This window comes from Schistocerca serialis, chromosome 4, assembly GCF_023864345.2.
Source record: "Schistocerca serialis cubense isolate TAMUIC-IGC-003099 chromosome 4, iqSchSeri2.2, whole genome shotgun sequence".
Lineage (NCBI taxonomy): Eukaryota > Metazoa > Arthropoda > Insecta > Orthoptera > Acrididae > Schistocerca > Schistocerca serialis.
Window position 1 is genome coordinate 856,528,507 of NC_064641.1, and position 21,715 is coordinate 856,550,221.

Here is a 21,715-nt window from a genome sequence, read left to right on the forward strand (position 1 = left end):
TGCTTTTACTATCTTTCCATCTGGACTCCCGAAGTATTTGCTTTTTGGTAGCTGCCAAATTTATCTGTCAGACAGTGTATCATTCGTAGATATTGCTGAATGCTGGGTTTCATTTTGCTGATATAGAAATTTTGTAGGAATAGTCATAAAGATAGAACAAACGTTATTGAACTATGGTTATGACAGTTACAGTTAAGTGAAACATTTGCTCAGCCTGTTACTTCTCCTTCCATAGATTATTAGTTTAAAGGATACAGACCAGTCGTGATTGTGAAAACAATGCCATTACCTTGTAGCGAATAGTTGCTGTAACTCGAGAGGGCAGCATTGTCTTGAGAATGCAGCAAGCGGAATCTAATTCAATCTGGTATGGTGGCCTTGTAGTAGTGTGTGTTGCTGGAAACTGATAAGTTGTGGGATCAAATCTTGGTTGAGTCACTTTTTTTTACACTGCTCTTAACCTAGCATTACTTTTCAGAGATGTGAAGATACCTATTTTGACAAATGACGATAGTTTCAGACTGCCAGTTTCTGCTTCCCTCAGATTAGGAATCAAAATTTGCACTTTACATTCACTACAAATTTTTCAAGCAGTGGGCAGTGAGTTGCTCAATTTTGAGTATCACAATAAATATGACTAATAACTAAAAGATAACCACCTCATCAGGCCGCAAAGTAAGACTTTCAGTGTAAAATAATCACATAGTTTTAACCATCAATTTCGCTGCAACTTTATGAGAACAATTGGGTATTGAAACACCCTCAGAATTCAGAATATGTAGTGGTTTATTTTCTTATGTTTCATGTAAAACGTTTTCTGAAAAACTACTTGAGTAACTTTGCTTCCATTACATACAGTACATTCTTTTAGCAGCACAGCAGATGACTTGATCAACTTCCAGCTTTCTTCCTTCCTTGAATCATGCCAAGGTGTTGCAACAGTACTGTTCAAATTTGCTGCTGATAAATGGCTCTGGACAAGAGCAACATGTGGGATAATTGGCTAATATTTGGGAAATGTTAAATGATGATGCAATGTTCACACTGCACTTCTTGCTGTCCAAAAAATGGTGAAGTTAGCCACCATTGCTTCCACCAGAGATAGATTCATGAACCTCCACGTGCATCAGTGTGTTAAATAAAGCAAGGAAAACACTGTTCAAAGGGTTGCCAGTATGTGATTGGGCTTCAAATTATTCACTCTGTCATTGTTCAGGGGCCAACCAATGTGTCCATTGCATTAACCCGAAATGAAATTGGTCGCAAGTTTAATAAATATACAGGAAGGAATTTGCAGTGAAATTATGTTCACTTTTCACACTGATTTATATTTTAATAGGCTAAACTGAGATTATTACAGAAAAAAACAAGTAAAATATCCTTTCACACTTTTCCCAATAAGATTATTATTAATGTAATATTTGTCAGTGTGAGAACCTAAATAAGTCAACCAGCCAGCATCACAAGTTCACTTAACCTTTCTAAAATCCATGAAAATTAAAGTGCTTCAGCACACTTCTAAGTTGATCTTCTATTATCACGAACTAACGATATTTCGATTGCCATTCACCATCAAAGTTAACTGCAAAACAGTTCATAGAAGTTTAGACTGTTGTCTAACTCAAAATTATTCAGAGTCCTCATGCTAAAAAATGTTTCAAAGTCTTTACAATCAAAATGCTTGAAATATTAGAAGTTTCAAACAGCCAGTTCATGTGACACAAAGTTTTCTAAGTCCATGCCAGCGAAAGATACCTCAGTTCCTTGTGATTGTTGCACACACATTTTTTACAAGTGCATGACCAGATACTTAGAAAATATTCCTGAGAGCACACACATGAGATGACTTCTAGTCTCACATACATCCTATCCATTCACGAACTCCACTCCCACTGACTGCCAAGATCTAAGACCATCCTGTGTGAAAATTGGTGCCATTACTTATACCATCGCCCTGACATGAGTCAACCTCTCACATTTCTGACTATCAAAAGTGTTCATAAAAGTACCTATCTCTCTCTCTCTCTCTCTCTCTCTCTCTCTCTCTCTCTCTCTCTCTCTGTGTGTGTGTGTGTGTGTGTGTGTGTGTGTGTGTGTGTGTGTGTGTGTGTGTGTGTGTGTGTTGCTCGCCATATAGTGGAGATGAGTCACAGACAGACACAATAAAAGACTGCTAAACAAGTAATCTTTTGGCCAAAAGACCTCCTTCTGAATTTTGCACACACACACACACACACACACACACACAAATGTGGACATAAATTTCATCAGATTTTCAGTGCTGCTCATAGTTTTCATGTAGCTTTAATGGTTTTCTCGCAGTGTTTTTGTTCATGTGGACGCCGTTTTGCATCGTTGTATCACTAATAGATATTAAACAATGAAACTAATTCCTGTCATACATCTCTAAATACCCTTATTTATTAATGCTACTGCTACTTTCACTATTTCATTTATTACTTACTAGGAGATTCACTTTTTCATGCGTGGAATATACTTTCTAGGCTGTAATTTGAAATATGTAATATTCACAGACAATCTATGAGAACAGTTCGTACATACTGGGACCTATCCATTGACACTACATTCATGTGAATTGCTTAAGGTGATAGTGAGTTATTAAAGTTAGTTTATATTCATAATGTTTAACATTTAATAACTTGTTGTGATGGTACATTTTAAATCACAGACTCTTCTAATTTCTGTCATTAAAGCTGTGTGACAGTCTTCTGTCACTGATTTGGTTTAGTTTTTATTTAGAATTTCTCTTCATTTCATGTTTTCTTTATTCAGTACTAACTGGCCATGGCAGCCACCTTCCTTAGTTTATTCAAACGGTCAGGTTTCTCCCACCACACGCCATATGTCTCTGGCTGTCTGACCTGCAGTCAGGATTTCTCATACTTAAAGCTCTGCCAACCATCATGCATGAAAGGTGTTGGCATGTATTAACATAGCCATAAAGCTTGTTCATTTTGGCACGGTCAGGTGTCAAAACATGCTCTCTTGGCTGTAATAACAATGAGCTGCTAGCATTACAACTGGACACACATGCATGGCTGCATCTGTTTTTGTAATTGTTTTAGGCATTTCTAGGGTGTACTGTCTCAATACAGGCATGATTTTTTGCATTGCACGCCAGAGAAGTCTGCCATAAAGCGTCCGTAAAAAAGAATTGCAGCAACCAGTCTTAAAAAGTGTACAGAACTTCATTAGAGGAATGCTGTATCACAAGCTAAACATGCGTGATTTTTTTTTGGCCAGCTCAACCAGTGTCTGATAGTATGGAACATGAAAAATTCATGCCTCCAGACAGCTTTCCTGCTGTACATTGCTTGCATCCCATAAGTTATGTGGGAGTGATGATATCCAGTTACTTAACATCATTCTGTAAAGTGTATTCATTACTCTATGCAGTGGTCGTCTGGCCACTGGTACTTGCTGCTACACGGGTGAAGTCAGGCTGGGTCACTAGTAGATTTTATAAAAGAACTAAGATTTGTGTTAAACGTGGGTGTTAGTAATACAGAGCTTCGCGCAAGGTGGACTCATCCAAAGCTACATGTTTCTGTAAATCCTAGGGGTTTTTTTGCACTGTGGAAGAATATGTACTACAGCTTGACGTGGTTTCTGCTTCACATTGTGCTGCTCAAGCAATTCTATCATATGTGAGAGAGCCTTAGAAGAAAATTAGAACTTGTTACCTCTAATGGTCCCCCATTCAGATCTTCAGGCGGGGACTATTCAAGAGGACGTTGTTATCAGGAGAAAGGAAACTGGTGTTCTACAGAGCGGAGCATGGAATGTCAGATCCCTTAATCGGGCAGGTAGGTTAGAAAAATTAAAAAGGGAAATGGTTAAGTTAAAGTTAGATATAGTGGGAATTAGTGAAGTTCGGTGGCAGGAGGAACAAGACTTCTGGTCAGTTGAATACAGGGTGGTTGTTGTTGTTGTTGTTGTTGTTGTTGTTGTGGTCTTCAGTCCTGAGACTGGTTTGATGCAGCTCTCCATGCTACTCTTTCCTGCACAAGCTCCTTCATCTCCTTCTGAATCTGCTTAGTGTATTCATCTCTTGGTCTCCCTCTACGATTTTTACCCTCCAAGCTGCCCTCCAATGCTAAATTTCTGATCCCTTGATGTCTCAGAACATGTCCTACCAACTGGTCCCTTCTTCTTGTCAAGTTGTGCCACAAACTCCTCGCCAATTCTATTCAATACCTCCTCGTTAGTTATGTGATCTGCCCATCTAACCTTCAGTATTCTTCTGTAGCACCACGTTTTGAAAGCTTCTATTCTCTTCTTGTCCAAACTAGTTATCGTCCATGTTTCACTTCCATACATGGCTACACTCCATACATACACTTTCAGAAATGACTTCCTGCCACTTAAATCTATACTTGATGTTAACAAATTTCTCTTCTTCAGAAATGCTTTCCTTGCCACTGCCAGTCTACATTATATATCCTCTCTAGTTCCACCATCATCAGTTATTTTGCTCCCCAAATAGCAAAACCTCTTTACTACTTCAAGTGTCTCATTTCCTAATCTACTTCCCTTAGCATCACCTGGTTTAATTCGACTACATACTGTTATCCTTGTTTTGCTTTTGTTGATGTTCATCTTACATCCTCCTTTCAAGACACTGTCCATTCCGTTCAACTGCTCTTCCAGGTCCTTTGCTGTCTCTGACAGAATTACGTCGTCATCGGCGAACCTCAAAGTTTTTATTTCTTCTCCATGGATTTTAATTCCTACTCCAAACTTTTCTTTTGTTTCCTTTATTGCTTGCTCAATATACAGATTGAATAACATCGGGCATAGGCTACAACCCTGTCTCACTCCCTTCCCAACCAGTGCTTCCCTTTCATGCCCCTCGACTCTTATAACTGCCATCTGGTTTCTGTACAAATTGTAAATAGCCTTTCGCTCCCAGTATTTTACCCCTGCCACCTTCAGAATTTGAAAGAGAGTATTCCAGTCAGCATTGTCAAAAGTTTTCTGTAAGCCTACAAATTCTAGAAACTTAGGTTTGCCTTTCCTTAATCTATTTTCTAAGGTAAGTCGTAGGGTCGGTATCGCCTCACGTGTTCCAACATTTCTACGGAATCAAAACTGGTCTTCCCGTGGTCGGCTTCTACCAGTTTTTCCATTCGTCTGTAAAGAATTCCCATTAGTATTTTGCAGCTGTGACTTATTAAACTGATAGTTTGGTAATTTTCACATCTGTCAACACCTGCTTTCTTTGGGATTGGAATTATTACATTCTTCTTGAAATCTGAGGGTATTTCGCCTGTCTCGTACATCTTGCTCACCAGATGGTAGAGTTTTGTCAGAACTGGCTCTCCCAAGGCCATCAGTAGTTCTAATGGAATGTCGTCTACTCCCGAGGCCTTGTTTCGACTCAGGTCTTTCAGTGCTCTGTCAGACTCTTCACGCAGTATCGTATCTCCCATTTCATCAGTCATCTACATCCTCTTCCATTTCCATAATATTGTCCTCAAGTATATCGCCCTTGTATAGACCCTCTGTATTCTCCTTTCACCTTTCTGCTTTCCCTTCTTTGCTTAGAACTGGGTTTCCATCTGAGCTCTTGATATTCACACAAGTGGTTCTCTTCTCTCCAAAGGTATCTTTAATTTTCCTGTAGGCAGTATCTATCTTACCCCTAGTGAGATAAGCCTCTACATCCTTACATTTGTCCTCTAGCCATCCCTGCTTAGCCATTTTGCACTTCCTGTCGATCTCATTTATCAGGCGTTTGTATTCCTCTTTGCCTGCTTCATTTACTGCATTTTTAATTTTCTCCTTTCATCAATTAAATTCAATATTTCTTCTGTTACCCAAGGATTTCTACTAGCCCTCGTCTTTTTACCTACTTGATCCTCTGCTGCCTTCACTACTTCATCCCTCAGAGCTACCCATTCTTCTTCTACTGTATTTCTGTCCCCCATTCCTGTCAATTGTTCCCTTATGCTCTCCCTGAAACTCTCTACAACCTCTGGTTTATTCAGTTTATCCAGGTCCCACCTCCTTAAATTCTCACCTTTTTGCAGTTTCTTCAGTTTTAATCTGCAGTTCATATCCAATAGATTGTGGTCAGAGTCCACATCTGCCCCTGGAAATGTCTTACGATTTAAAACCTGGTTCCTAAATCTCTGTCTTACTATTATATAATCTGTCTGATACCTACTAGTGTCTCCAGAATTCTTCCATGCATACAACCTTCTTTCATGATTCTTGAACGAAGTGTTAGGTATGATTAAGTTGTGCTCTGTGCAAAATTCTACCAGATGGCTTCCTTTTTAATTTCTTACCCCCTAATCCATATTCACCTAAGTACAGGGTTATAAATACAAAGTCAAATATGGTTAATGCAGGAGTAGATTTAATAATGAATAAAAAAAAATAGGAATGCAGGTAAGCTACTACAAACAGCATTGTGAACACATTATTGTGGCCAAGACAGATACGAAGCCCACGCCTACGATAGTAGTAAAAGTTTATATGTCGACTATCTCCGCAGATGATGAAGAGATTGATGAAATGTATGATGAGATAAAAGAAATTATTCAGATAGTGAAGGGAGACGAAAATTTAATAGTCGTGGGTGACTGGAATTCAATATTAGGAAAAGGAAGAGAAGGGAACATAGTAGGTGAACATGGAATGGGGGTAAGGAGTGAAGGAGGAAGCCACCTGGTAGAATTTTGCACAGAGCATAACTGGAGATACTAGAAGGTATCAGATAGATTATATAATGGTAAGACAGAGATTTAGGAACCAGGTTTTAAAATGTAATACATTTCCAGGGGCAGATGTGGACTCTGACCACAATCTATTGGTTATGAAACATAAGATTAAAACTGAAGAAATTGCAAAAAGATGGGAATTTAAAGAGATGGGACCTGAATAAACGGACAGAACCAGAGGTTTTAAAGTGCTTCAGGGAGAGCATTAGGGAACGATTGACAAGAACGGGGGAAAGAAATACAGTAGAAGAAGAATGGGTAGCTAAGAGAGATGAAATAGTGAAGGCAGCAGAGGATCAAGTAGGTAAAAAGATGAGGGCTAATAGAAATCCTTGGGTTACAGAAGAGATACTGAATTTAATTGATGAAAGGAGAAAATACAAAAATGCAGTAAATGAGCAGGCAAAAAGAAATACAAACGTCTCAGAAATGAGATCGACAGGAAGTGCAAAATGGCTAAGCAGGGATGGATAGAGGACAAATGTAAGGATGTTGAGGCTTATCTCACCAGGGGTAAGATAGATACTGCCTACAGGAAAATTAAAGATACCTTTGAAGAAAAGAGAACCACTTGTGTGAACATCAAGAGCTCAGATGGAAACCCAGTTCTAGGCAAAGAAGGGAATGCAAGAAGGTGAAAGGAGTATATAGAGGGTCTATACAAGGGCGATGTTCTTGAGGACGATGTTATGGAAATGGAAGAGGATGTAGATGAAGATGGAATGGGAGATATGATACTGCGAGAAGAGTTTGACAGAACACTGAAAGACCTGAGTCGAAACAAGGCCCCAGGAGTAGACAATATTCCATTAGAACTACTTATAGCCTTGGGAGAGCCAGCCCTGACAAAACTGTACCATTTGGTGAGCAAGGTGTATGAGACAGGCGAAATACCCTCAGACATCAAGAAGAATATAATAATTCCAATCCCAAAGCAAGCAGGTGTTGACAGATGTGAAAATTACCGAACTATCAGCTTAATAAGTCACAGCTCCAAAATACTAACGCGAATTCTTTACAGACAAATGGAAAAACTGGTAGAAGCCGACCTCGCGGAAGATCAGTTTGGATTCTGTAGAAATGTTGGAACACGTGACGCAATACTGACCTTACGACTTATCTTAGAAGGAAGATTAAGGAAAGGCAAACCTACGTTTATAGCATTTGTAGACTTAGAGAAAGCTTTTGACAATGTTGACTGGAATACTCTCTTTCAAATTCTGAAGGTGACGGGTAAAATACAGGGAGCGAAAGGCTATTTACAATTTGTACAGAAAGCAGATGGCAGTTATAAGAGTCGAGGGGCATGAAAGGGAAGCAGTGGTTGGGAAGGGAGTGAGAAAGGGTTGTAGCCTCTCCCCTTAATTGTCCATAGCACATAATAATATGTAACATTTTTGAAACTACGTCTCCTTGCTGCTACAAGGTTTCACCAATTTGTAGACATGGTATTTAGAGTGCTTCTTGGTCTTGTACCTTCACCTGGGTTATCTTGCATTCTGATTCCAGTATTGACTTCATACTTAAGACTTTTTCCTGGTAACAATAAATAAACTCTCTCTGTCAGGGGATTTCACGACTGTGAGCAATAAATATTTGTCTCTAGTTTTATATCACATGTGCCAAGTGGGGGTCTTTAATTCTTGTTGTATAATGTAGCAATGTGTAAAGCTGGTTCATCTTGGCACAGTCAGGTGTCGAAACATGCTCTCTTGGCTGTAATAACAATGAGCTGCTAGCATTACAACTGGACACACATGCATGGCTGCATTTGTTGTTGTAGTCAATACTTTGAATACAGTAAGCAGTATTGTTACAATTTTATTGAAAATTTGCTTTGTAAGTACAATGTTGCATAAAGGCAAGAATAACAGTGTGAGGGATTTCTTCACTGCCTAAATTTGTCATTGAAAACATTGGTCTGTGATTTGTGTTTGTTTTCTGTTCCTCATCTTAAGATGCTTCCACAGCATCCACTGAAATGTTATGATACATTACAAGTTCAGTATATAATCAGGTAGAGTTAACTCTAGATGTGACTTTCCTGTAATGTATACTACCCTGTGGGGTCTCTGGGACCTGTATGTTTAAACAGAGATTTAAGGCACAAATCATATGAAATTTTTGGTTTAGTTAAATAACATTTAGAATTAGTGAAGTGTTGTTTAAATACTCCATGTTGATCTTGTTGTGATAAATTAAGCCAGCAGGAATTTACTTTTTATCAAACACAATCATCCATGTTGTGCAGTTTTTAAATAGAACACACCAACAAACTGTTTCGGAATTGAATTTTACATTGTGGAAAGGTATACTATGTCTGTCACAAGTAAATTTTCACATAAAACTAAATTCTAGAGTTTAAAGTTGCTCATAAGAACTGTCCTTGGGTCTGCAAAAGTTACATGTAGTGCTGGGATGTAAAATTTTATCACTACAGAGAACACATTTGATTTTAACTAACACTTCAAGTATTTTATTGAAGAAACAGAGATACCTATCACAATTGTCCTGAAGTTGTTCTTTTGAATGACACTCTACTAGCAGAAATGCGATCACTGGCTATTTTAAAGTCAACTTTTCTGGCTCTTTCTTGATCTATATCACTGATATCTTCCTCTGGCCATTGCAAAAAATTTCAACAAACTTAGGATCATTAAAACTGACACATTCCTGTGAGCACATTTTGTGCTATACTGAGTTCATGTGGCACAGTCTGAGGCAACAGCGTATGGCAGTAAGACACGTCAACAACAAACAAAGAAGGTGACAATTCAGCTGACAAGGGCAAAGTATGTAAGCAACCGGCTTGGTATGTGTTTTCTGTTTCTTTATTCTACTTGGCTCACAATTCATGACCAGTCAAAATAAGTTAAGCCCATGTTCTGTTTTATTACTATGTTTTTAATTGTACATTTACATATTTTCAGTTTAAAGCTGAGTTAAAGATTTTGTGTGTAAAGTTCCATTAAAATTAGGTTTTTAATACAATTTTTTTTAACTTACTCTTTGTATTTAATGTTACAAGATGCAGGGATTTGCTTTTATGTAGTTGGTATTTGAACAGCTAAATTCAGTACAGCTTGCAGTAAATAATATTATTAATTACTTCAAAACTGAGTTTTTTGTGCCCTTAAACTAAACAAACAAATAACTTCAAAACTGTGTGTGTTTATTTGCAGATGTACTCTCTGGCTTCAATGGAACGATATTTGCCTATGGTCAGACTTCTTCTGGCAAAACGCACACGATGGAAGGTGTTATTGGTGACCCGGTGAAGCAGGGTATAATACCTCGAATAGTTAATGATATATTCAATCACATTTACGCTATGGAAGAAAACCTGGAATTCCACATCAAAGTTTCATACTTTGAAATTTACATGGACAAAATAAGGGACTTATTAGATGGTGAGTTTCTATTTTTGCCTGTGGAAAGGTTTCATTTTCATCTTTCTTTTTTGACATTCATTTTTCTGTGCTTGGTACAAGCATCTTATAAAAGTTCCTTGTATGCTGAGTAATGTATTTACTTTTGTTATCTAGCCATGATAAATGAAACGGCCATTTTTGCTGTACCTTTATTGTTATAGCTACCACAAATTGAAAAATCTAACAGAATACCCCTGTACATTCTAATGTTTCCAACCTTAACAAAGATTGTTATTAGTTTTGAAGAAACTGTGTGTGACATATTTTTGTTAATAAGAAACAGATTGTACCATCTTGTTAAAACATAATAATTAATTACTTGAACTGCACATTACACTTGACAAATTAGTTTGAACCATGCGATTGTGATAACTTTATGCGTTCTAAAAATGTTAAAAATATATATAATATTCAGGATGTAATATAGAGACATTGGACATAGGAAAAACGAAGAGGCTCATTCTGTGAAAGAGCAGCACTTCATTATCTGGTGGTTTAAAATCTATGCAGTAATAAAGATGGATTGTCAGTGTGCGGAAGGGCAAGATTCTTTCCCATTAATTAGGTGCAACACAACACAACTGCTAGACAAAAAATACATGTACTAGACATGTGTACTTGAACAAAATCTGTCATAAGTAGTTAAAATATTTTTAGGCTATTTTTTTGCCTGTTTCTTTAATTTTACCAATGTTCTTTTGTGTTTCACTAACAACAGTTCATGTCAACATCTTATGGACACATGGAATCATTACAGATTGTGTAACTTACGTATTAAAAACAATAAAAGTATGAACTTTTTGTTTCTGCCTGTTAGCTAACAGTGAAATGAATATAAACATTCCAGAATGAAAGTGCATGATTTTGTTCTAAATGTTTGAATTCGGATACATCGTTAGGGCATAATTTACGATATCAGTGCATTTACAACAGTAATTTCTAAAATGTATACAACTCAAAACTGTTCAGCTGATTGAGTTTGGAAGATATGAGGAGGAACTAATGGCAAGTTGAAGCTTAGGGTCAGTCTGTGGAGCAAACTTAGGCTGTTCAGTTGGTATTGCGGTGCCTGTGAAGGACAGATATCCTGTCTGGAGCCAAGATTCATGAGCCAGTTTTAAGTTACTGCTAATGTCAGTTGTTTGCCCCTTCATTGGCTTTGTATCACATTCATAAATGAACTGAGAGTGTTAATTCGATATCTGTGATATATTGGATTTTGTACATTGAAATTTATTTCTTACATCCAGAAGAATTAGATGTAGTTCATCTGTTGCACAATTACTTTGTTTTAGAGCTTACGAATGTGTTAGATCCATTTTGCTTGCTTATTCACTTCACTATTAACTGACTGAATCTTCTTCAATCATTTATGTGAGTCTGTTGTATTAAAGTACATTTTTTCGGATCATTCAAGTTGTTTCTGTTTTGACGTGTTACAAAATTTAGTGCTGAGAAACCACCATGTTGACACACTGCCCCCAAAGACCTATCATAACTTCCGCTGCGTGGATGGTTGTGAGTAGGCAGATGATAGTGAATAGATTCCGAAGATTGAGTTACTAAGAGAGAGTGTTTTGTCACCTAATTGTTTGTTTTTATCGTGATATTTCATGCGGACATGCCAAACCACTTGATAGTGAAAGTATGTGAAGTAATAGGAGGAGGCAATGATAACAGGCAAATTGTCTTGAAATCATTCACAGTGTGGTGCATTTTCATTATTCATCACTGTAATTGTTTATTGTAATGTCACCTACATATTTCTGATGATGACCACAGAAGGCCAGATGCAATAGTATCATAGTTGGGTAGTATCTGCAGGCTTCTTTTAATCATTTATTAACATCAGATAATTTCTTTAAAACATTCTTGATTGTATTTTTAGGGCTTTTTGTTTGAAGGCTTCAGTAAATTCAACATTTTGTGTTCATTCAACATAAGAAATATAGATAAGTTTCTTGCAACTCAGTTTGTAGTAACTTGCATGATTTTTTTCTGTCATTAGTCTCCAAAGTAAACCTCAGCGTCCACGAAGACAAGAACAGGGTACCATTTGTGAAAGGAGCAACTGAACGATTTGTTTCAAGCCCAGAGGAAGTATTTGAAGTAATAGAAGAAGGCAAAGCTAACAGGCACATTGCAGTCACAAGTAAGTAGTCATAATACTTATTAATTAATGAAATTTGTGTTCTACTAATTACCAAAAGAATATTGTATAGGCAAAACTTAATAAATCACAACTTGTCTTATTGGTATTGTGACGATCATGCAGCACACAGTACTACATATTTAGTTTTCTTAATCATGAACTGTTATATCTTAATCTGGATAATTTGTTTGTTTAATGAAAGTAATTTTACTGACTTTAATTCAAGGTTACTCCTGTCAGTGCATGATCTGTGAATATTGTGTCCCTAGGAAGACTTGTTTTTTAAATTGTGACATATATAATCTCTAAATAAATAGCAAGATCTTTGTGGAAAACACAATAATCCTCGTGGCTTTATAATATACTAATTCTTTCCTGAAGCTTTAGTTTTTCAGATAGTTAGGGACAACAAAGTAAATATCTTATTTACTGTCACACATTTATTGACTAAAGCATATGAACAATTTTTTGATACATTTATTATGTGACTTGACTTTTATTTCTTCAAAAACAAGCTGTTGTGAAAGTCATTATCACAACGTAATGGAAGAGTGCCAGGAAATATTGAAATTCAGCTCTAATTAGTTATGGCCTGTCTGGCCAGGAAATAAAATAGTATATGGAAATTTTGTCAGTTGGTGAAAGAAGGTACAGCAGTCAGTTGCAACTTGTGGTTTATTGTAGCAGTCGGGAGTTTAGTTACTAAGTGACCATCTTCAGTTCACCATATCAAGTTAACTCATTTCAGCTGTTATTTGTCATAGTCCTTCCTGGACTATACATGTCAAGGGATTAGAAGAGCTAAGAACTCTGGACATTCGTAGTCAAAGAGTAACTATGTCATATAGTGACTGAAATTTAACTTTTATCTGTTGCATTTGAGAATACCAGAGAAGGAAAGTTGCTACTCACCATATAGCGGAGATGCTGAGTCGCGATAGGCACAACAAAAAGAATTGTTTCATTCCATCTTGGATTTTCCGTTGTTGCATTTGAGAATAGTTACTCAGTGACCAAAATGCAGATCTGCTGCAATAAACACAACAGCGGATGATTGCTGGACTTTCGTTCACCAATTGAAATAAATAAAGTTGCTTAGCACTTCATTTCCAGATTGAGTAAAAAAATTGTGTGTTGGGCCCCTGAAAAATTTTTACAGCAATCCAGAAGTATTTAAATGTTTAATTTAATATAAAAACAAAGATGAGGTGACTTACCGAACAAAAGCGCTGGCAGGTCGATAGACACACAAACAAACACAAACATACACACAAAATTCAAGCTTTCGCAACAAACTGTTGCCTCATCAGGAAAGAGGGAAGGAGAGGGGAAGACGAAAGGAAGTGGGTTTTAAGGGAGAGGGTAAGGAGTCATTCCAATCCCGGGAGCGGAAAGACTTACCTTAGGGGGAAAAAAGGACAGGTATACACTAACACACACGCACATATCCATCCACACATACAGACACAAGCAGACATATTTAAAGACCAAATATGTCTGCTTGTGTCTGTATGTGTGGATGGATGTGTGCGTGTGTGCGAGTGTATACCTGTCCTTTTTTCCCCCTAAGGTAAGTCTTTCCGCTCCCGGGATTGGAATGACTCCTTACCCTCTCCCTTAAAACCCACTTCCTTTCGTCTTCCCCTCTCCTTCCCTCTTTCCTGATGAGGCAACAGTTTGTTGCGAAAGCTTGAATTTTGTGTGTATGTTTGTGTTTGTTTGTGTGTCTATCGACCTGCCAGCGCTTTTGTTCGGTAAGTCACCTCATCTTTGTTTTTATATTTAATTTTTCCCACGTGGAATGTTTCCTTCCATTATATAAATGTTTAATTTGTGTGTTTTGTTCGTAGGTCTTTGTATCTATTGGGATGCTCTTCGTATCTATTGGGATTCTTACCAGAACTATGCAGTATTTGTCAGTTTATGCAGCTATTATTTAATTGTGCTATATTTTTGTTATAGATATGAATGAACACAGTTCCCGTTCACACAGTGTATTCCTAATAAATGTGAAACAAGAAAACCTAGAGAACCAAAAGAAACTCTCTGGAAAATTGTACCTGGTAGATCTGGCTGGCAGTGAGAAGGTCTGTAATTCCCTATTATCTTGTAATAAAAGAATGACACAATGCTTAAGAAAAAGCTTGTAGATCTGTTGTATTTTTAAATTTATTTTTTAACAGGTCAGCAAAACTGGTGCTGAAGGAACAGTTTTAGATGAAGCAAAAAATATAAACAAATCTCTTTCAGCACTTGGTAATGTCATATCTGCACTTGCTGATGGCAACAAAACCCACATTCCATACAGAGATTCCAAACTGACAAGGATTCTACAGGAATCATTAGGTGGCAATGCGAGGACCACCATTATAATATGTTGTTCCCCAGCTTCATTCAATGAAGCAGAAACTAAATCAACACTTGAATTTGGAAAGAGGTAGGTTGGAGTGCCTTTTATGTGAATTCATTAACAATTCTATTTTGCTTACTTCTTTTGAAGATGTCAACATTATGAATTCTATTTTTATAGTCAGATATTTTTTCATGGTGCATTTATATTTTTTAAACTTAAGCTGTCATTCAGTTGTTAATCAGTAAGAGGGAAATGGTTTGTGAAAGGTACAAATCAGTGTAATGGTGTTCCAGTATTACTAATGAGAAAACTGAAAATGTAGTTACATTTAAACAATGAAAGTGAAAGTACTCTAAAAATACGAGATACATCAGGGGTAAGATACCTATCCCATTTGCTACCTTCTTGTTTTCTATAACTGAACCAGATAAACAGTCTAATAGCATATTGATATTTGTATCTGTGCAGTAACTATGAATTACAATTCTAATATTGAAACACAGTAAAAATAGAACAAGTTACAGTGAAACACCACTTTTACGGATTTGAAGGGATTTTAAAAAAGTGGTGTAATATGCTAGAAAGTGTGAAATGTGGGAAATAACATTTTAAGCAATAAAAGTTACATACATGATCCCCCCTCTGCATTTTTCAGTCTTTACGTACGATATATGTACATAATAGGCATCAAAATACTTGTCAGTGACTTGTTTATTGTCTAATAAAGGTTGATTATCTAATAAAAACTGCTGGTGTAACTGGAACTGGTAACTGACTGGGAAGTAGAAATGTCTGACTTAATTTCATACATCATAATCAATGTTTTTGGATATCCTGCCGCTGTCATTCATTATTTAGATAATGAAACACTGCACAAGTTATGTATTTTTTCATGCTCAGCAAGATGTGTTCAGAGAATTTTTTTCTAGTTGTCAAATGCAAATATTTATGTAATTATTTTTGTGTATGGTGTTTGCATATGTGTTGTTGTGCGTCTCTTCCGCTGTCATCATCTTTTTGAGGTTATCATGTACTGTGCCTCCTCAGTCGTGTAAAAACCACACGTATGCAAACTATAACTCACATCATTGGTTTGTGAAATATCTCAAAAAATACATACATAAATATTGCATTTGGTAATGAGAATAAATTCTCAAAACATGTCTTGCTAAGCATGAAAAATATGTAACTGGTGCTATGTTTAAACCAAAAACATTTGAGTAATGCAGAATCAGCAAATGTGTCAACTAGTGGCCAAACAACGAAACACGCTAAATGTGGTTCAACACAAGGTGTTGTGAATATCACAACAGTTGCAAAGCTACACATGTCCAGTAGACACCATTTGGAATTGGTTGTGAATAGTCACAATATCTTTATTCAAACAAACCTAGTTACTCCCATCAGCCACCATGCTGAGTAGAACTTGGCAGCGGCAAAAGATACGACGTGAATTGTTCCAACTTTTAACTGTTTACTGGCTCAGATGTGCTGAATGGAGTGCCCTGGTGTCAAGAAATTTAACCATGTAACGTTTGTAAACATGACTTAATGGCAAACACCATGCTAGTGTCATTTTTTGTCAATTATGCCAGTCTTTTCTCCATGAACATTTTCTCATAAAACATAAATCATGGGAAATTTATAAATATATTAACACGAAATAAGGTGTGAATTAACATTGTCGACATAGAAAATTGGACAGGAGCAATCAAAAATGTCATAAACAGCAGGAAAATGTTAATTCTGGGAGTATAAGAATAGTATAAGAAATGCTGAATGTAGAGACTAAAGTGCACTTCAGCTGGATGGAGTTACCTGAAAGAGCAATGAAAATGTGACTTCATTTCAGAGGATATAGTTGTGTAGCTGATTTACAGACCATTCTTTCATCTTATTCTGGCTCATAGGCTGTTGAAGGATCTGAAATAAGTAATTATTGATTGGTGTACAAATGATGTAGTTTTAATAAACTGAAGTCTTGGGAGAAATATGTTGTGTGGAATCGATTACAAAACTAATGTCGTATGAAGTCTCATTGAGAACATGCTGTTGCGTTACTCTCGTCTAAGTGAGAACTGTTATAAACTGGACAGTTAAAGATTATTGGCCCTCACTAGGAACTAGAAAACTCACATGAAAATGAAATTTACAGGACCTTCGGGGTGGAGGGCTTTGCATATTCAGTCAAGGCTGGCTGGAAGTATAGGAGAGGAATATGGAGCCACATAAAGCTGAGAGTGAAAGGAAGGGAGAACAGTATTCACGTATCAGTACACCCAAGGAAGTTTGATTTGCTGATACAAATGTTAAAGACAACAGATAAGAAACAATAGTTGGAGGGAGTTTATAGGTATCTCTCGCATTTAAAAAGTTCAGAAGTGTGTGAGAAATGTGACATATACTGCCTGTACATGTATACAGGAAATGAGGTCAGAATACTGCTTAGAAGAAAAGTTTTATTCAGTAAGACTACATAGCATCTTGAGAAACAATAGAAAAACAAAACACACGGTTCAGAAATCTGTGGCATCAGTATTTTGGGAAACAGGCATTATTAAATTCTGAGTCGGATATGAGGCAACCAGGAATTAAAAGTGTAAACAGAACCGTCTAATTGTTCTGTAAATAATAGGTAGTGCAGATGAACAAAGTGTGATGTAACTGTAAACTTAATTATATTACTGTGCATTTGGTTGCGTTTTGCAAATTGTGTAGCATTCGACAATTTTTCCCTTTGTTACTTTCATCACAAAAAATGGTGTGGTCCATTGTATTTGAGCAGCATAGCACCATATTCAGGTACCAGTATGTCATTAATGCATTAGTCCAAATAGTATTGACCTCTCAAAGCACAGTGATTTAACTATGTATACTGTAATTTTCTTTGTGTGCCGCATCCGTGTATTTGTTAAGAGACATTTTGAGGTTTTCTGCTTTGTCTGTTTTTCAAGTACGCTAGTTTAAGCCATGTGATGCTACTTAAGTTATGAAGCTATATTGGCTATACGAAGTAGTAGTATCATCTGAACATAAAAAAAATATTTTAAATTAATTTACATCATCCTGTGTTTTCTGTTCTATGAGAAGAACTATAGCTGATTGTACATAATTAATTACTAGCACACTAGCACATCAATAAAAAAATAAAAATTTCTTTACACTTCTTCATTGGTGAGATGTTTATCATATAATGACTGGAATTGATTGAAGATCATTAGACCGCTAAGTTAGTATATTATGGACACACACATTATTATACATAGTTATTTAGTTTGTGTTAGATTTTACGCCATAGTTATTTTTGCTGTTAATAAAATAGGCATTCAGTTGTAGAGAAGTTTCCAGTGGTTTCTCATACTTTTTTCATTCAACAACTTGTTTTCAAGTATTGTTGAGAATTTCAGTTTTTTGTGTAAAATATTAGAATCAAGCTACAAATGTGTTGTCGGAAGTAAGTATTTGGGTGTGCATAGGAAAATTAGTTTGGAAATGAGGGTGGAGAAATAATTTTTAAAATATACTGTATGAATGAAAAACCATAACGAGGATAAAAGTGTGTAAATGGGCCTCTGTGGAGTGATAGGAAATTAGGGTTAAGGCTCTAAAGCTACAAGAGCTGTGTTATTGAGAACTAATAGATTGAAAATATGACCTTTTTTAATGAATTTCCCACCATTTCACCATTGGAATGTAAGTTTTCGTTAGTCATTTATTTCGCACTATCACAGTCTGAGTTATTGTCATTATCAAGTGCAAAGGTGAAACAGAATGCACAGTGGACACACTTTCATACATGATGCCATGCTAAGGACAGCCAAAATAGTGCTGTGGCAGGCATGGACCTTGCCCCAACACATATGACCACATATATGTTGTAATATTCCAACCATAACTTGTTGTTCAGACATGTCAGAAGCTGTGGTCTCCAATGAAGGGGAAATCATTATGTATTTCACTTTTCTGAATTGTTTCAAACAACTGAAAATAGAGATATAATTTGTTGGGACTACAACTCAGAGGAAAGTATTTTTGCAAAGAAATTCATCTGGCAGTTCCAAGATGCATACGAATGTCACAGAATGATTTTAAATTAAGGTACAACTAAATTACTGATTTTCTTCCATTACTATTTTAGAGCAAAGACTATAAAGAATGTGGTATGTGTGAATGAAGAGTTAACTGCTGAGGAATGGAAACGACGCTATGAGAAGGAGAAGGAGAAGGTGGCACGGCTGAAAGGGAAACTGGAAAAACTAGAATTGGAGCTCAGCAGGTGGCGCTCGGGAGAAACGGTTAACGTAGATGAGCAGGTGAACTTGCAGGTAATGGAGCATTAATGCATAGTGGATTTTTTTCCTTGTGTTTTCTTGTGTGCTGCTTGCAGTGGTTTTATTTAAGTGATTGAGACATCTCCTGTAACTCAGTGTCACGTATTGAAAAGTATGTAAAATTTGTTTTTTGTAGTCCTAATAACTGAATTCCAACTCGTCTACCATTGCCACATTAGACTACTTTTATATGGGGTTCAGAAGTGCTTTTATTTCTTTTTCATATTAAATTTTCTCTACTGAGAGTTGGCTCCGTTGTATTCCTGTTTTCTTTGTATTATACCAAAAGGTTACTATAATTTTTCATGGTAGCCATAGAAATACTTCTTATTGAATTTAACACGTCCCTTTGTTTTAAATAGTTATATAAATGCTGTTGTCACATTTTACCTCATCACAGATAACACTTGGACCTTAAACAGACTCTATTTAGTTTCACTAGTTAGGTTGAATAAATTATGTACAGCAACGCAATAGGGGGAAAAGGCTCCTGTCTCTGATAACAGCAACAAATTTATAGCTACTCACAAACATTTATGAAACTTTGAATGGTGGTTTTTGATTCCTGTGTGGCAATAAATAGTACCAGCAGAATAAGAAGCAAAATGATCATTGTGAATATCAGTGGCACTACCCTCTCTCTTTCGTAGTGTGATGAGAAGAAAATGGGTCGTGTGTTACAGTTGTAAGAATGATATCCTTGTTTAGACAAATCAAAGAGAAAAAACATAATTTTTGCTGCTTTACAAAGAAATGAAATTTTTGTGTAGATGATCAATATTATGAGCTGTATAAGTCAGTTATTTCCACTTGTTCTTTAGTTTTTATATATTAAGAATAGTTCTGATGATCAGACTTGTATAATATGAGTGGTCTGTCTCTGATTGGAAGTATGTAATAATATTGCAGAGTCTGTAGCGCTGTTTTCACACCAACTCACTTAATACTTGGTGATTAATAGGTACATGGAGGGAAGGGGAAAAAAAAAGAGATTTGGGAGAGAGATGCTAAATTTTTTGTAATATAAATGCCTTTACCTCACTTGGTTCTGTTACTGATGCATGAGGAAATATGTCTTTAAAGTAGTATAAATTACTGTAAATTTACAGGAACTGAATAGAGTTTAAACATGCATGCATACGTGATAGTTGTTACGTAACTGTTACTATGTTAGACAGGAAATCATTTATGGTACAGGTTGCAAGCATAGTGAAATAATAAATATTGATGGTGGTGTTTTCTCAATTCATTGCTTTCATTAATACCTAGGCATCAAAGTGCCATTCTCACTCACAAATGTTATGATGATAGTGCCAGTGTTTGACAGCAGCAGAATATCAGGGTATCAGACCTTCTTCATTCCCAATTTGCAGAACATGAAGAAATTCGAAGAGGTCAGAGCTACGTATTGCCCCAAAGCTGTTATGAAATTGTTATTGTTATTGAGGAAAATAATATGAAAAGAGTCAGGTGTGAAGCTTTGTCTTAGCAGCAGCTGAGTATTTTGGGGTTCATGATTTGGAGAAGTTATATTTGTTAGCAAAGCAAAACAAATGTTTTCTTAGCAGAGCAAAACGAGGATAATGGAATGTAGTCGAATGAAGTCGGGTGATGCTGAGGGAATTAGATTAGGAAATGAGACACTCAAAGTAGTAAAGGAATTTTGCTATTTGGGGAGCAAAATAACTGATGATGGTCGAAGTAGAGAGGATATAAAATGTAGACTGGCAATGGCAAGGACAGCATTTCTGAAGAAGAGAAATTTGTTAACATCGAGTATAGATTTGTCAGGAAGTCATTTCTGAAAGTATTTGTATGGAATGTAGCCATGTATGGAAGTGAAACATGGACGATAAGTAGTTTGGACAAGAACAGAATAGAAGCTTTTGAAATGTGGTGCTACAGAAGAATGCTAAAGATTAGATGGGTAGATCATGTAACTAATGAGGAGGTATTGAATAGGTTTGGGGGGAAGAGAAGTTTGTGGCACAACTTGACTAGAAGAAGGGATCGGTTGGTAGGACATGGGTTGAGGCATCAAGGGCTCACCAATTTAGTATTGGAGGGCAGTGTGGAGGGTAAAAATCGTAGAGGGAGACCAAGAGATGAATACACTAAGCAAATTCAGAAGGATGTAAGTTGCAGTAGGTACTGGGAGATGAAGAAGCTTGCACAGGATAGAGTAGCATGGAGAGCTGCATCAAACCAGTCTCAGGACTGAAGACCACAACAACAACATATTTGTTATTGTGGTCTGTCTGAAGTCTGCTTTGATGCTGCTCTATTCTTTGCAAGTGTCTTCATTGACAATTCCATGGTGCTCAGGATCTGTCCTTTCAACTATCTCCTTCTTTTACTCCATTTATGTTATATATTTCTTTTCTCCCCAGGACAAGCACATCTTCATTAATTATCTGTTTACCGATCTAATCTTCAGCATTCTTTTGTAGACCTTCAGTCATTATCAGTTTACAACTTTCAGCATCTATTTTCCAATAGAATTTTCTTAACATCACCTGATTCTGTTTGAGTGCATTGAGTTACCCTTGTTTCAGTTTAGTTGATATTTGTATTACCATTTCATTTCAAGACACTACCCATTCCGTTCAAGTAATCTTCCTCATCTTTGGCTCTTCTGATAGACTTTAAATGTCATAGGTAAATCTCAGGGTGTTTGTTTCTTCACCCTGAACTCTTAA

The 21,715-nt window shown here is 36.5% G+C and overlaps 1 protein-coding gene across 1 annotated transcript in view; it reads left to right on the forward strand.

The window, feature by feature from the left end:
- LOC126473493 (kinesin heavy chain) overlaps positions 1–21,715 on the forward strand; it is a 72,210-nt gene that overhangs the window by 12,555 nt on the left and 37,940 nt on the right. The window contains exons 3-7 of the mRNA XM_050100572.1: positions 9,932–10,159; positions 12,189–12,332; positions 14,295–14,419; positions 14,516–14,769; positions 18,824–19,010. Of these exons, the coding sequence (XP_049956529.1) occupies positions 9,932–10,159; positions 12,189–12,332; positions 14,295–14,419; positions 14,516–14,769; positions 18,824–19,010 (938 nt within the window). The remainder of the gene's footprint in view (positions 1–9,931; positions 10,160–12,188; positions 12,333–14,294; positions 14,420–14,515; positions 14,770–18,823; positions 19,011–21,715) is intronic.